A 15,424-nucleotide genomic window follows, 5' to 3' on the forward strand; every position below is an offset into this window, starting at 1 on the left:
TGGGAGGATATAAACATTCAGCCCATGGCACCAGCTAAAATCTTCAAGAAGTATGATGAAGTTTTTCTCACTCTGAAGAGGCATGATCACAGTCTGAGGTTTCATCCAGCTCAAAGTCTAGGGTTTAAAGTCAGGATGAAAGGAGAAAGGATTAGGATAAAAACACTGCTGGAGGAATTGAGTGCCTGTCCCATAGGAAAGTTGGGATAGTGTCTGTTTGAAGTGCCTCCTTTTTTATGGTAGAATTTTTAGTCCTGATCATAACTCAAGGAGTCTAACTTCTCATAATCTTTGTGTCCAGTTTCTATACCTTGCCCTGTCTCTGGCCTTGGCTCATAGCTCTCTGTTCTCTGAGCCCTGTTTGGCTTTGCAGCTGGGAAGTAGTTTAATTTTGTCATTGGTTTTATGTATAGGTATTAAGGCTTGGAGCAACTTCCAGTTATATAACCCTTGGGGGATAATGTATCAGTCAAGAACTGTACTTCCTGGAACAAAGATTATTCTGTCTTCTTAGAAAACTTGATGACCTTGTTGGAAATGCCACAGGGAATCTCAACCTGCTTGTAGGAGGATGGTGTGAGGAGTTTAACCAGTAGGTCCTGAGACGGTCATGTCCTTTTTGAACTCCCTTCTTGGCTGAATGATTTGTTTTAGGCAAAAACTTCAACATCTACCCCAAAATAACAACAACAAGAAGGACAACACAATGTCTTTCTGACATTAAACTTTATGAAGTTGAGCCAAGAACAAGGATTCACATGGAATTTCAAGGGCTAGAGAGCAGGTACCTGCAGAGAGAGGAAAAGGAAGTCAGATTGGGAAAGGTTGCTCGTGTTGTCCACGACCAGGTCAAGGATCTGCCTCTATATCCTCTTCCCTTGGGCAATGTCAAAACGCCAGGTCACCTCCTCTTCCTCACTGTTGTTTACTCCCTTCCATAGTTAAAGGAGATGTCGCTTTACACCTTCCCAGCACAAACACAGATAAAGCTCATTAACTTCCACCATTCTGGGATGTGTGTGCTGTCATTGACGCTGAAACCTGGATTTCTTACCTTAAATTCATCCTTGTTCAGGCCTCTTCCTCTGGCTCTTCATTCTCTCCACACCTCCTCTGTTCCTTTGTTCTTTACAAATCTTATTTCTTCTACTTTGATTATTCACTCATAAAAGTAATGTCTGTATTCATCTCTTTTCCTTTTCTTCCTCTCATTTGTTTGTTTGCTTATTTATTTTTTCTTCCTCTCTTTTATTTTTGACCAAGAATGCAACACTGATTAAGAAAAGAAAATGGACTTTGAAATAAAAAAGATTGAAGTTTTGAGTCTTGGATTTGCTTTACTGCCTTACTGCCTTAAATTCAAATCTGTGAGCCTCATTTTCTTCAACTATAAGATGGTGTCAATAAAATCTACCTGAGTTTGATATATTAAAAGTGCTTAAAAAGATTTTATTATTATAATTAGAGTACAAGGTCTTAGTTTCACTTCTATGGAAAGACATTGTGAAGGAAGAATTAGCACTAGATCAATACTTTTATTATTATTTTAAATCCTTACCTGATGATATATATTTTTTTATATTTTATTGATTTTTTACAGAGAGGAATGGAGAGAGAAAGAGAGCTAGAAACATCCATGAGAGAGAAACATCGATCAGCTGCCTCCTGCACATCTCCCACTGGGGATATGCCCGCAACACAGGTATATGCCCTTGACCGGAATCGAACCTGGGACCTTTCAGTCCGCAGGCCGACGCTCTATCCACTGAGCCAAACCGGTTTCGGCCTGATGATATTTTTTTAGAGAGTGAAAGGGAAGAGAGAGAGAGAGAGAGAGACACATTGGTGAGAGAGATGCATCGATTGGTTGCCTCACACATGCACCCCGACCTGGGCTGGGATTGAGGCTACATGCCCTTGACTGGGAATGGAACCGGTGACGCTTCAGTCTGTGGGCAGACACTCTAACAACTGAGAAAAGCTGACTAGGGTTAGATCAATAATTTTAGAGAAAGTGCACAGGAATAACAGTGGCCATGCTAGACGGGAGCCTCTGTGGGTCTTGAAATACATGTTAAAGGGCATCATATGATGTTGGCCTGGAGATGTAAAGGTATAAACACGAGGCATAGCTTATTTATTTACTTAGGGTAACTAATTGGTCTGGCTAGCCATCTACTCATGCTTTCATTGGTTAAATTAATTCAACAAATCTTTATTGATCACTTTCTATGGAATTGCTAGGCAAAGTTGGTGGGAAATTGTTATAGGTAGAGGAAAACAATGTGAAAAAGCCTATGTAGTCAAGGATATAAAAGGTAATCATTATGGCTGAAGCATAGATACAAGATTGTGAGTGGCAAGAAATGTTTGTAGAAGCATGTGGAGGCCAAGTCACATTTAAGAGGTTGAATGTTGCTCTAAGGGCACCTATGAAAACATGCATTTGGGGTTAGATCATTGTTGTTTGTTTTTTTTCCCCACAGGAAAGTGTGACAGAAAGGAAAGGAGGCAAGGTAATAGACGATATTGGCAAAAGTGGTTTAGATTCTGGACTATTGAATCTTATCTGGATAAGGAGGGAAGTGAAGAAAGAGGAGGCTGATACACAGAGGTACAGTAGAAGTAACTATTAATGGACGAACTGTCTTAATGGAATCAAAACAGGAGTATTAGGAACAACTGAGCAAGTGACCTGAAAGAATAAGATGTTGGTGAGAAAAGTAGATGCCTGAGTTTATGGTTAGACATTCCATGAAGTGTTCCCGGGATAGAGCCATGGGAATGGGTGACTGAAGTGGAGTGGAGCAGATGCCTATTGGGTTGAGGAAGCTGCGTTTTCTGTGTGTTTTTTTAAAAAAAATATATTTTATTGATTTTTTACAGAGAGGAAGGGAGAGGGATAGAGAATTAGAAACATCTATGAGAGAGACATTGATCAGCTGCCTCCTGCAAAACCCCTACTGGGGATGTGCCCACAACCAAGCTACATGCCCTTGACTGGAATCGAACCTGGGACCCTTCAGTCTCCAGCCCAACGCTCCATCCAGTGAGCCAAACCAGCCAGGGCGGAAGCTGCGTTTTGGATGGGACACTCAGTGAATGTTTTGATCACTTGGAGTAGTAGCAGATCTTGGGATGGAGAGAAATTCTATGAAACAAGTACCAGTGTTCTTTTTTTTTAAAAAAATATATATTTTATTGATTTTTTACAGAGAGGAAGGGAGAGAGATATAGAGAGTTAGAAATATTGATGAGAGAGAAACATCGATCAGCTGCCTCCTGCACACCCCCTACTGGGGATGTGCCCGCAACCAAGGTACATGCCCTTGACCGGAATTGAACCTGGGACCCTTGAGTCTGCAGGCCGACGCTCTATCCACTGAGCCAAACCAGCTAAGGCAGTACCAGTGTTCTTAAAGAATGAGGGAGAGTAACCAAAAGGAGATGGGAGGCATATGGGCAAAATATATAAACCTCAAGGAAGTAGGACCTTTAAAAAAAGGTGGGGTTGGTGATGGTCTCAATGTGCCAGGAGTTAGACTGATTGCTTCTAGATCTGGATATACTGGGTTTTGTACAATAAATAGCCTCTACTTGAGCCTATTTTTACAAAGGTAATAAGGATTCTGAATTTGTGTACATTATTTCTGTGCAGGTTTTCATGTCTTCATTATACATGTATGTGCCCCCAAACAATATACGCATTGTTATGCGTGGTTTTAAGTCTTTAACAAGGGGTCTGGTAGTATGTATATTATTCTGCACCTTGCATTTTCAGTTCAAGGTGTTTACTGTTTTTGTTTGTTTGTTTTTGCTGCAAAGTGCTTTATTGTTTCCATTTGGTCCAAGGCATGGGACAAGGCTCTAGAGTGGTTAAAAGGATGCTTAGAGGTTTCAGGAAGAGGCTCAGCCAGAAGCCAGATACCAGGGGGATTCAGAGGGGCCCCTTAAAGGCATCTGGGCTCCAAAAGCTCCTAGTTGTGCTTGCGGGCGAGCCTTTCAAAGACATACTTGCCCAGCTCAGCCTGGGGACCAGTCAGCCTGGGGGCCAGTCAGCCTGGGGAGGTTAGTCAGGTGTTGCCCATCTTCTTGATGAGTTTCATCTCCTCATCCAGGAAGTGGTTCTCCAGGAAGTCACAGAGATGAGGGTGTGTGCCTGCAGAACTCAGTATGCATATCCAAAAGGGTCTGGTTCAGGTTCTTCTCCATGACCCTGGCAGCTTCTAAGGTGTCCTGAGTTTTACTTCACTTGTCTTGGGAAGGCTTCTGCACATCCTGGAGGCCGGCACGGCCTGGAGAGGTGGTTTTGCATCTTCAGGAGTCTCTCCATGTTCTCTCATTCTCCTCAGCCAACTCTTGGAACAAGTGGCTCATGCCCTCCAGAGCCACATCATCGTGGTCAAATGGAAACGCAGAGAGAGGTAGATGTCGGAGGCCCTCAGATGCAGGTTGATCAGGAGGTTGACGGCAGCTTCCAGCTCGGTGGAATCATTCTGACGAATTTGGGAGCCCATGGTTGCTCAGCAATAAGGAGTTAAGCTCAAACCATGGTCTCAGAGGCTGAGGATGGCTGAGATGGTTCCAAAGGCGGTGACTGGAAAAGAGGTTGGTGGGTGATCAGAGGCTGAAGAAGGGGCACCCCTGGGTCTGTTCTGTCCAAGCACAACTGCAGCGAGAGGCGGGGCTGGGCACTGCTGAGGGCACTCAGGTGTTCATTGTTTTTGAAATGTATTCATGTTGATACTTGCTCTCATTCACATTGACTACTCTACAGTGATTCATTGTATTGCCCCCTATTTTATATTCATTCTTCTGTTGATGAACATTTAGATTGCTTTCAATTTTAGTTATTCAGAAAATACGGCACTGGATGTAATTGTATGTGCCTTCTTCTTTAACATAATATTCTCTAGTTTCACTTTGGTATGTCCAAGTGTAGATTTATATCTTATTTGTTTTGTTTGGTATTTTGAATGTATATATATATATATATATTGTTAATCCTCACCTGAGATGATATATTTTCCATTAATTTTTAGAGAGAATAGAAGGGAAGGAGGGAGGGAGAGAGAGAGAAAGAGAAACATCAATGTGAGAGAGATGCATCAATTGGTTGTCTCCTGCATATGCTCGAACCGAGGCTGGGATCGAACCTGCAACCCAGGTATGTGCCCTTGACCGGAAATCAAACCGGAGATCCTTGGGTGCGAGGGCCGACGCTCCAACTACTGAGACTCACAGAGGATTGAATATATTTTAATGAGAATTTACATCTCTGCTTGGCTGGATTGCTCAGTGGTTGAGCATTGACCTATGAACCAGGAGATCATGGTTCCATCCCAGATCAGGGCACATGCCCGGGTTTGGGCTTGATCCCTGGTAGGGCGCATGCAGGAGGCAGCCAATTAATGATTCTCTCTCATCATTGATATTTCTATCCCTGTTTCCCTCCCCTTCCACTCTCTGAAATAAATAAAAACATAAAAAAAGTTTTACATGAAAACATTTCATAAATTGAGCCAGAGTCTCTTTATAGCCTCTCTCTGCTGGTCTCAGGTGATGTTGTGACCGAAGGGAGAGAGAGTCTCTGACTTCCCTTGAGGAGAGAGAAGAAGCTAATATTTATTGAAATATGTCATACAGGAAGGCAATGGATTTTTGCACATTGATTTTGTATCCTGCAACTTGACTGCATTTGTTTGTTTCCAGTAGTTTTTTGGTAGAGTCTTCAGGGTTTTCTATGTACAGCATCATGTCATCTGCAAAAAGTGTCAGTTTAACTTCTTCCCTATTTGGATGCCTTTTAATTCTCTCTCTTGCCTTATTCCTCTGGCTAGAACTACCAGTACTGTGCTGAATAAGAGTGCTGAGAGTGGACATCCTTGTCTTGTTCCTGATCTTAGGGGAAAAGCTTTCAATTTTTCACCATTGAGTATGATATTGGCTGAAGGTTTATCATATATGGCCTTTATTATGTTGAGGTACTTTTCTTCTCTTCCTATTTTATTGAGCGTTTTAATCATAAATGAATGTTGTATCTTATCATATGCTTCTTCTGCATTTATTGGCAAGATCATATGATTTTTATCCTTTCTTTTGTGAATGTGGTATATCACGTTGATTGATTTGCGAATGTTGAACCATCCTTGTGCCCCTGGAAGGAATCCCACTTGATCTTGATGTATTATTTTTGGATGTACTGTTGCATTCGATTAGCTAGTATTTTGTTTAGGATTTTTGTGTCTGTACTCATCAGGGGTATTGGTCTGTAGTTTTCTTTTTTTTTAAATATATTTTTTATTGATTAAGATATTACATATGTGTCCTTATCCCCACGTTACCCCCTCCCCTCCTCCCCCCGCTCATGCCCTCACCCCCCCCCCCCCCCCCGTTGTCCATGTCCATTGGTTAGGCCTATATGCTTGCATATAAGTCCTTTGGTTGATCTTTCCCCCTTACCCCCACCCTCCCCTACCTTCCCTCCAAGGCCCGACAGTCCAATCAATGCCTCTCCGTCTCTGGATCAGTCCTTGTTCATCAGTTTATGTTGTTCATTATATTCCACAAATGAGTGAGATCATGTGGTATTTATCCTTCTCTGACTGGCTTATTTCACTTAGCATAATGCTCTCCAGTTCCATCCATGCTGTGGCAAATGGTAAGAGTTCCTTTTTCTTCTTCCTCTTCTTAAAGAATACCTTTCAGCATTTCATATAATGCTGGTTTGGTGGTGATGAACTCCTTTAGCTTTTTCTTATCTGTGAAGCTCTTTATCTGACCTTCAATTCTGAATGATAGCTTTGCTGGATAAAGTAATCTTGGTTGTAGGTTCTTGCTATTCATCACTTTGAATATTTCTTGCCACTCTCTTCTGGCCTGCATGGTTTCTGTTGAGAAATCAGCTGACAGTCATATGGGTACTCCCTTGTAGGTAACTGACTTTTTTTCTCTTTTAAGATTCTCTCTTTGTCTTTTGCTCTTGGCATTTTAATGATGATGTGTCTTGGTGTGGTCCTCTTTGGGTTCCTTTTGTTTGGGGTTCTCTGCGCTTCCTGGACTTGTAAGTCTATTTCTTTGACCAGGTAGGGGAAGTTTTCTGTCATTATTTCTTCAAATAGGTTTTCGATATCTTGCCCTCTCTCTTCTTCTGGTACCCCTATAATTCTGATGTTGGTACGCTTGAAGCTGTCCCAGAGGCTCCTTACACTATCTTCATATTTTTAGATTCTTTTTTCTTTTTCGGTTGGGTATTTTTTGTTTCTTCGTATTTCAAATCTTTGACTTGATTCTTGGGATCCTCTTGTCTGCTGTTGGATCTCTGTATATTATTCTTTATTTCAGTCAGTGTATGCTTAATTTCTAGTTGGTCTTTTTTCATATCCTCCAGGGTCTCACTAAATTTATCAGCAGTTTCCATAAAATTCTTGAAAAATCTTATAAACGTGATTTTGAACTCTATATCCAGTCATTTGCTTTCCTCCATTTCTGTCATTTGTGACCTGTTTCTTTGTCTCTGCATTTTTTATGCTTCCCTGTGTTGGTAGAGTGGTTTTGTGTGCTAGGTGTCCTGTAGGGCCCAGTGGCTCAGCCTCCCCAGTTACCTGAGGTGGACACTCTTGGTGCACCCCCTTGTGGGCTTTGTGCACAGTCTTGTTGTAGTTAAGCCTTGATTGTTGTAGGATCACTGGGAGGAATTAACCTCCAGGCCAATTGGCAGTGAGAATCAGCTGTGTCTGCAGTGGGAGAACTTCTGTGCTGAAGACACCCTTCCAGGGCAAGACTTGCTTCAGTGGGGCTTTGGTGCTCACTGAGTCTGCGCCCTGAGTGTGTCCCTTATGGATCTGAGGAGTTGTAATCTGGACGGTCCCACTCTGACCACTGGGTACGCTGGCTCTTGGATCTAAGGAGGTGCTAATTTAGCCTCTGCCTGAGGTTACCCAGCAGGGAACTGCAAATTCCCCTTCCTTTTTTGGAGTTTGGAGGTGCCCAGATGAGGCCCAGCTGTGAAGCAATGCAAGCTGCTGTGGGGCCTTGGGCCTTCTCTTGGAAGTTCTGGGTCTGTCTGGCCCAGCTGCAATTTGTTAGGTAATTTTCAGGTTGCCAAGGGCCAGGGCATTCATATGCAAAAGCCTCTGCTGCAGCCTGGGTGGGGCGGGGTCTCAGGGAATCAACAGGGCGGAGCAAGCAGCTATGGCAGATCCTCAGCCCTGCCCTAAGGGGCCACGCGTCTCAGTGTCCCGGTAATTGCTGCAAGCACCTCTTAGGGAAAGCTGCCCTCAAGTTCTGAGTTCTGCATGCTGCCAGACAGTCCCAGATTTTGTAAATTAGCTATCCTCACATGAAACCTATATGTCCATGATGACTAATGTCATCCGAATAAAATTTAATTAAAACAAAGTATATCATAGGCCAATCAAAGTGCACAGATAGAGGGATTTATTATATGTCTTTCATTTAATTTTCATAACAATCCTGTTGTTGTTGTTATTATTTTATTCCTTTTATTATATTTATTTTATTCCAGATGAAGTATCTGAGACTCAGAGAGGTTAAGTAATTTGCCTAAGCTAGTATGTGGCAGAACTGGGATCACAACATGGATAGGTCTGCTCTTCCCTTCATACGGCAGTACCATGTACCTCTGACCAATGATTTAAAAAGATGACACTCTGAATCAGAATTTCTGGCTTTAGGAGTTGGCAGGGGGCAGTGTATGGGGATCAGGTGGTGGTGGTGGTGGTGGGGGGGTGAAGGGAAGGGCTTGGGGCTTTCTCAAAACTCTTGAGAAAATATCACAAAGACAATCCCATGCTTCGTGCAGGGCTTGGCCTCCAGGGCCTCCTGCACAATTCCCTACCTATCCCTTGCCTGTGTGCTCAATGGCAATCACACAGAGCGACCCAACGCCTCTGGGCAGTGTGAGTCATGCATCCTGAGGAGGGTGCTGGGTTCTGGTTCGGGGAACCTGATGTGCCCTCTGTCCACTCTGTCCTGGTCCTCTCTCCAAGACTGGCACACACAGCACAGGATTCCACTTTTGACGTTAGTGAAAAGAAAAAACAGAGAAACTTTAAAAACTCAAATAGAGCCTAAACCAGCCGTGGGCAAACTACGGCCCACGGGCCGGATCCGGCCCATTTGAAATGAATAAAACTAAAAAAAAAAAAAGACTGTACCCTTTTATGTAATGATGTTTACTTTGAATTTATATTAGTTCACACAAACACTCCATCCATGCTTTTGTTCCGGCCCTCCGGTCCAGTTTAAGAACCCACTGTGGCCCTCGAGTCAAAAAGTTTGCCCACCCCTGACCCTGACCATTTCCCGAGCATCATTCCAGACTGGGACATTTTCTGTTCTTTTTTTCAATCCAGTTGAAGCAATCGTCTATTCCAGATTTTCTGCTTCCTGAAGATCCTCACTGGCCTTTTTTGTACAACTGTCTTATTCCCACTATGCGAGGGTTATGTCTTTACATCCACGAGTAACTATATTTTCTTTTTTCTTTCTCTGTTTTCCTGTTATCATCCCTCTCATCCTGGAAACCATGCCCTCTCCCTACACTGAGAATCAGTTGTGGCATTTAAAAAAATCCTTGATTTTGGAAAGAGAGGAAGGAAGAGAGAGAGAGAGAGAGAGAGAGAGAGAGAGAGAGAGAGAGAAAGAAAAATGTTGATTGGTTGCCTACTGTATGTGCCCTGACAGGGAATCGAACCCACAACCTAGGCATGTACCTGACCAGGAATTGAATCTGCACCCTTTTGGTGTACAAGATGGCGCTTCAACCACTGAGCCAGCCTGCCAGGGCTCTTGCGGCATTTGTTAAATGCAGAGCCCTGGGCCCCACTTTGGAGATTCTGATTGTGTAGGTCTAGTGAGAAGCCTAGAAGCCTGCATTTGTAAATAACTACTCCATCTCATTCAGATGTAGGCGACCTACATACCATACCTTGAGAAACATGCCGAAACATGTATTTAAAATTAGAAATGTTTTTGGCTCATTTTTTCAAAACTTTCAAACGTTCCCCGTTAGAGGCAGAATTTCAGAATCCTCACATTGGGTTTCCTTTCCTTTCTTTTTCTCCCTCATTTAATTGCTCCCTTCCTTTACTCTATTACCTGTTGGTACAGCATCCAGGACAAGTGGACTAATGGGAATCCCAGAGCAGTGGTCCAATTGGCCTCCGGGCTGCAGGCATGACCATGGAGCTCCTTCTGGGCCTCTAAGGACCCTTCCCTCCCAAGGAGGAGCTGTCTCTGCAGTGGGAGCAGCTCGCATCCCATCACTACCTACATCACTACGTTACTGACTTTAACCCCCAGAGCTTGGTTTCTCTATTTGAAGCATGTCATGAGATACCTTAATTATTTTTTTTAAAAATATATTTTATTGATTTTTTACAGAGAGGAAGGGAGAGAGATAGAGAGCCAGAAACATCGATGGGAGAGAAACATCGATCAGCCGCCTCCTGCACACCCCACACTGGGGATGTGCCCGCAACCCAGGCACATGCCCTTGACCGGAATCGAACCTGGGACCTCTCAGTCCGCAGGCTGACGCTCTGTCCACTGAGCCAAACCGGTTTCGGCCCTTAATTATTTTTTAAAAAATAATTAATTAATTAGTTTTTTGTTTAAAGTATTACATATGTCTCCCTTCCCCCCAGCGACCTCTCCCCAGCCACTCCCACCCCCCCAGGACAAGCCCCCACAGCCCCAGTGTCCGTGTCCATTGGTTATGCTGATATGCATGCATACAAGTCCTTTGGTTGATTTCTTACCACCACCCCCCTGCCTTCCCTCTGAGGTTTGACTGGTCTGTTCAGTGTTTCTCTGTCTCTGGATCTATTTTTGTTCATCAGTTTATGTTATTTATTATATTCCATAAATGAGTGAGATCATGTGATATTTATCTTTCTCCCACTGGCTTATTCACTTAGCATAATGCTCTCCAGGTCCATCCATGCTGTTGCAAATGGTAAAAGTTCCTTCTTTTTTTTTTTTAAAAAATATATTTTATTGATTTTTACAGAGAGGAAGGGAGAGAGATAGAGAGCTAGAAACATCGAGGAGAGAGAAACATCGATCAGCCGCCTCCTGCACACCTCCCACCGGGGATGTGCCTGCAACCCAGGCACACGCCCCTGACCGGAACTGAACCCGGGACCCTCCAGTCCGCAGGCCGACGCTCCATCCACTGAGCCAAACCGGTTTTGGCAGTTCCTTCTTTTTTATAGCAGAATAGTATTCCATTGTGTAGAAAAAACTGTGTACCACAGTTTTTTAATTCACTCATCTGCTGATGGGCACTTAGGCTGTTTCCAAATCTTAGCTATGGTGAATTGTGCTGCTATGAACATAGGGGTGCATATATCCTTTTACTGGTGTTTCTAGTTCCTTGGGATATATTCCTAGAAGTGGGATCACTGGATCAAATTTTTAGTTTTTTGAGGAAACTCCATACTGTTCTCCACAGTGGCCGCACCAGTCTGCATTCCCACCAGCAGTGCACGAGGGTTCCTTTTTCTCCACATCCTTGTCAGCACTTGTCGTTTGTTGATTTGTTGATGATAGCCATTCTGACAGGTGTGAGATGGTACCTCATTGTTGTTTTGATTTGCATCTCTCGGATGATTAGTGCCTTTGAGCATGTTTTCATGTGTCTCTTGGCTTTCTGAATGCCCTCTTTCAAAAAGTGTCTAGTTAGGTCCTTTGCCCATTTTTTGATTGGATTGTTTATCTTCCTTTTGTTAAGTTGCACGAGTTCCCTGTAAATGTTGGAGATTAAACCCTTATCGGTGATATCATTGGCAAATATGTTCTCCCACGCAGCGAGCTTTCTTGTTGTTTTGTTGATGGTTTCTTGAGATACCTTAATTCTTAATGCTTCTTATTACCATCTCCTTAGCCCTCCTTTCTCAACCTGCCAACCTCAGCCCTTGCCACCTTAGATGAATGGTCTGCAGATGTTCCCCACTTGGTGCTATGCTCTGCTCCCTCTTGCATTCTTTTCAGTATTATTTACTTAATCCATTTTTTCAACTAATATTTATGGAGTGTCTATAGTATTTAAGCCCTATACCAGGCATACAATTTTTGATCCCTACTCCATCCCAACTGGAAGAAAAATGAAGTTACCTCATTTTGTTAGACAACTATTTTCAATCTCACAATCTCCATATTTTCATCACAGTGATCTTTAGTCCTGTAGACTTTGAGGATGCGGCTAAGCTAGAATCCAGGAAGAAGTCGATAGCTGTCCTCGGGTGAGCTGTCCCCAGAGCCTATGAAGGGCCCCCTTGACCTCTTGGTTCTTGAGGCTGTAGATGATGGGGTTGGCCATAGGGGTGAGCACAGTGTAGAGGACAGAGAAAGCCTTTCGAAGTAAGGGGGCCATGTGGTCTGTTGGTGCTACATAGACCACGATGAGGGTGCCATAAAACACCCCAACCACGCTGAGGTGGGAGGAGCAGGTGGAGAAGGCTTTGTGCCTCCCGCGGCCTGACGGTATTCGCAGCACAGTCCTCAGGATGGAGGCGTAGGAGGTCACAATCAACAGGAAAGGGGCCAGTGTCAGGAAGCCTGAAATGCTCACTCCAGCTCCCCACATGACCCCTCTGTCACCACAGAACAGCCCTACAACAGGAGCAAAGTCACAGAAGTAGTGGTCGATCTCCCTGCGGCCAGGGCAGAGGGGCAGAGGGGCCGCCAGGGCCAGAGTGAGGGCGGAAAAGGAGAAGCCGCTGAACCAGGCTCCAGCAGCCAGGCAGCCACACCACCAGGTGCTCATCAGGGCAGGGTAGTGCAGTGGGCGGCAGATGGCCAAGTAACGGTCGTAGGACATGGCCGAGAGCAGGAGGCACTCAGCCGCAGCCAGTGAGGCAAACATGTAGAACTGAAGCAGACAGCTGGCCAGCGAGATGGCTTCCCTCCCTTTCAGGAAGCTCCGCAGCAGCTGAGGCATGATGTTGGAGGTATAGCCGATCTCCAGCAGGGAGAAGTGGCAGAGGAAGAAGTACATGGGTGTGTGGAGAGTGCGACTGGAGGCCACAGCCAGCACGATAAGGGCGTTGCCCCCCACGGTTATCACATAAATAGCTAAAAAGAGGGTGAAAGGGAGGAAGCGCAGGCGTTGCAGCTCCCCGAAGCCCACTAGGATCAGCCAGGTGGTCTGGTTCTCGCTGGCACTACTGGGTTGCTTCCTCATCTAGATCTGGGCCCAAGAGGAGACAGGAAAGTAACATTCACCTAGATCCCGTTACAACCACACACTATGCTTGGCTTAGTCATTTCTTCACCACAGCAAGCACTGGAGACAGGCCATGCTGTCTCTTGTTTCTGGAAGAGAAATGGAGACCCAGTGAGTGTAAGCCAATCAATCAAGGTCCCTGGAGTTTTGTTTTGGACCCAGGTTTGCTTGACTCCAAAGCTGCTGCATGATCTATTGTCCTGCTTTCCCAAATCCTTTCTGAGTGATAGACATGTTAGTGTCAGGCAGCAGCATAGGGCGCTTCCAGTCATCAGGGAGCTATTTACCTGATGACTCTGGCTGAGCATCAACAGGAGAACATACCTGGTGGGCCTTCTGGAAGGGTGGGAGGAGTGGCCGTGACCTCCTGGGGAGATGGTCCTCCTCTGAGGCCGTGCACGTTCCTGAAGCAGCTGCTCATCTCAGGCTATTTTCCCTTCTAAGTACGTGAGACTTGGAAATCCCAGTAAGCACAATATGCCATTCACTCTCAGAGAGACGCCACAGAGAAAGATCTGCATGAACTCAGATCCCACTCTCTCAGGAAGCCATTCTTTTCCCTCGGCCAAGTGGCCTGCTGACTGTTGGTAAAGCCATTTTCAGACTTTGCCTAATCTCTCATCAGTTTGTCGGAAGCAGGGCATGCTTTCTTTTTCTTGGTTCTCCTACTCTGTATCCCCCATACAGGTGGAACGCCCCATTTTTCTTACCTAGCTGCGGACTCTTTAGGAATTTCTATCCTGGTACAGGATTCCTTCTTGCAGCTATTACAGCATTACCCTAACATCAAACACACAGGAAGGCCTTGATAAGTACTTGTGGAATGAATGAATGAATGAATGAATGAATGAGTTAGTTACAAAAATTTTCCAATAGTAAATTGCCACAGAAAAATCACAGCATCTGACAATTATTGCTTGGGCTAGGGAAAAAAAAAGCATTTCAATGATTACTAAAAGAGAGAAGGAATCTCTGGGTTCCCTCTAACTGAGGGAATACAAGAATATTGCCACTTGGAAGAAACTAGAAAGCCCAACAGGATATAGAGTTTTCTCATTTTTTTCAGTAAGAAAGATGATATTCACATTAGCAGATGGCAGTGAGAACACAGGGTTTTTGTGTTCCTTCCTGGTCCTGTCTTTCCCCTCTGGTTTTGGGCTGCTGTGCAGAAACACATTTGGTCACATGAGAGGTACAGACATAGAGTGAATAGAATACTTTCAGATTTAATCGAACATATTTTATCTTCTCTACACTAGTGCCTTCTTAAAGAGCCAGGAAAGAGACTTGAATTGAGAAGGGAATAGGACCCTGGGTTTAGCAGAGAGATGGAGCAAGGGAAGAAACTAGATAAAACTAATCAAACCAACTAATCAGTTAATGACCCACAACTTTTCAGGTCTGGGCTCTGAATCAGTGCTTATGATCAAAAAATTACCGTTGCTCTTGCTAACCAGTGAATTTGACCTTGGTCCCTAGTAAATTTTTTTTAAAAAATATATTTTATTGATTTTTCACAGAGAGGAAGGGAGAGAGATAGAGAGAGTTAGAAACATCGATGAGAGAGAAACATTGATCAGCTGCCTCCTGCACATCCCCCACCGGTGATGTGCCTGCAACCCAGGTACATGCCCTTGACCAGAATCGAACCCAGGACCGCTCAGTCCGCAGGCTGACGCTCTATCCACTGAGCCAAACCGGTTTCAGCAGCCCTAGTAAAATTTTTAAGTAGATGTTCTATAGAACACTTGGAAGTCCCTTAAGGAGGCATCACCAGGAGCTATGTGATGTTAATTATAATGTAAAACCTCAGTAATGTCCTTTATTTATAGTATTAATAATTTAGTAGATTAGGAGAAACAGACAGAAAAAGAACATACTAATTTCAGTAAAGCTTCATAGAAAAGATAATGACTGTGAGCTTAAAGTTAACACCCTTAGCTTGGCTACTGTTCACCAAAATTATTCATTAATGACTCTCTAAAAATCAGAGAAAGATATCTATGTAAAGGAGAAGGTTTTATTTTATTATTTTTTTAAGGAGAAGGTTTTATAGAGCTTGTCTTCTGTACCTATTTTAGCAGTGACTTTGATAGACATATAAATATTCATGGCTCATCAAATTTCAGATGATATGAAAAAAAGAGGGGAAACCAATATTACAGTTGATAG

The 15,424-nt window shown here is 43.9% G+C and overlaps 1 protein-coding gene across 1 annotated transcript; it reads right to left on the minus strand.

Annotated features, from left to right (window-relative positions):
* Positions 1 to 12,229: 12,229 nt before the first annotated feature.
* Positions 12,230 to 13,210, minus strand: LOC308513937 (olfactory receptor 11A1-like; the record flags this gene model as incomplete). Its single annotated transcript, XM_081083994.1, has 1 exon — positions 12,230 to 13,210. One exon carries the CDS (start codon positions 13,208 to 13,210, stop codon positions 12,230 to 12,232), a length of 981 nt encoding a protein of 326 aa, XP_080940120.1.
* Between the last annotated feature and the right edge of the window lie 2,214 nt (positions 13,211 to 15,424).

The sequence above is a fragment of the Myotis nattereri genome (genome assembly GCF_964212035.1).
Source record: "Myotis nattereri genome assembly, chromosome: 2".
NCBI lineage: Eukaryota > Metazoa > Chordata > Mammalia > Chiroptera > Vespertilionidae > Myotis > Myotis nattereri.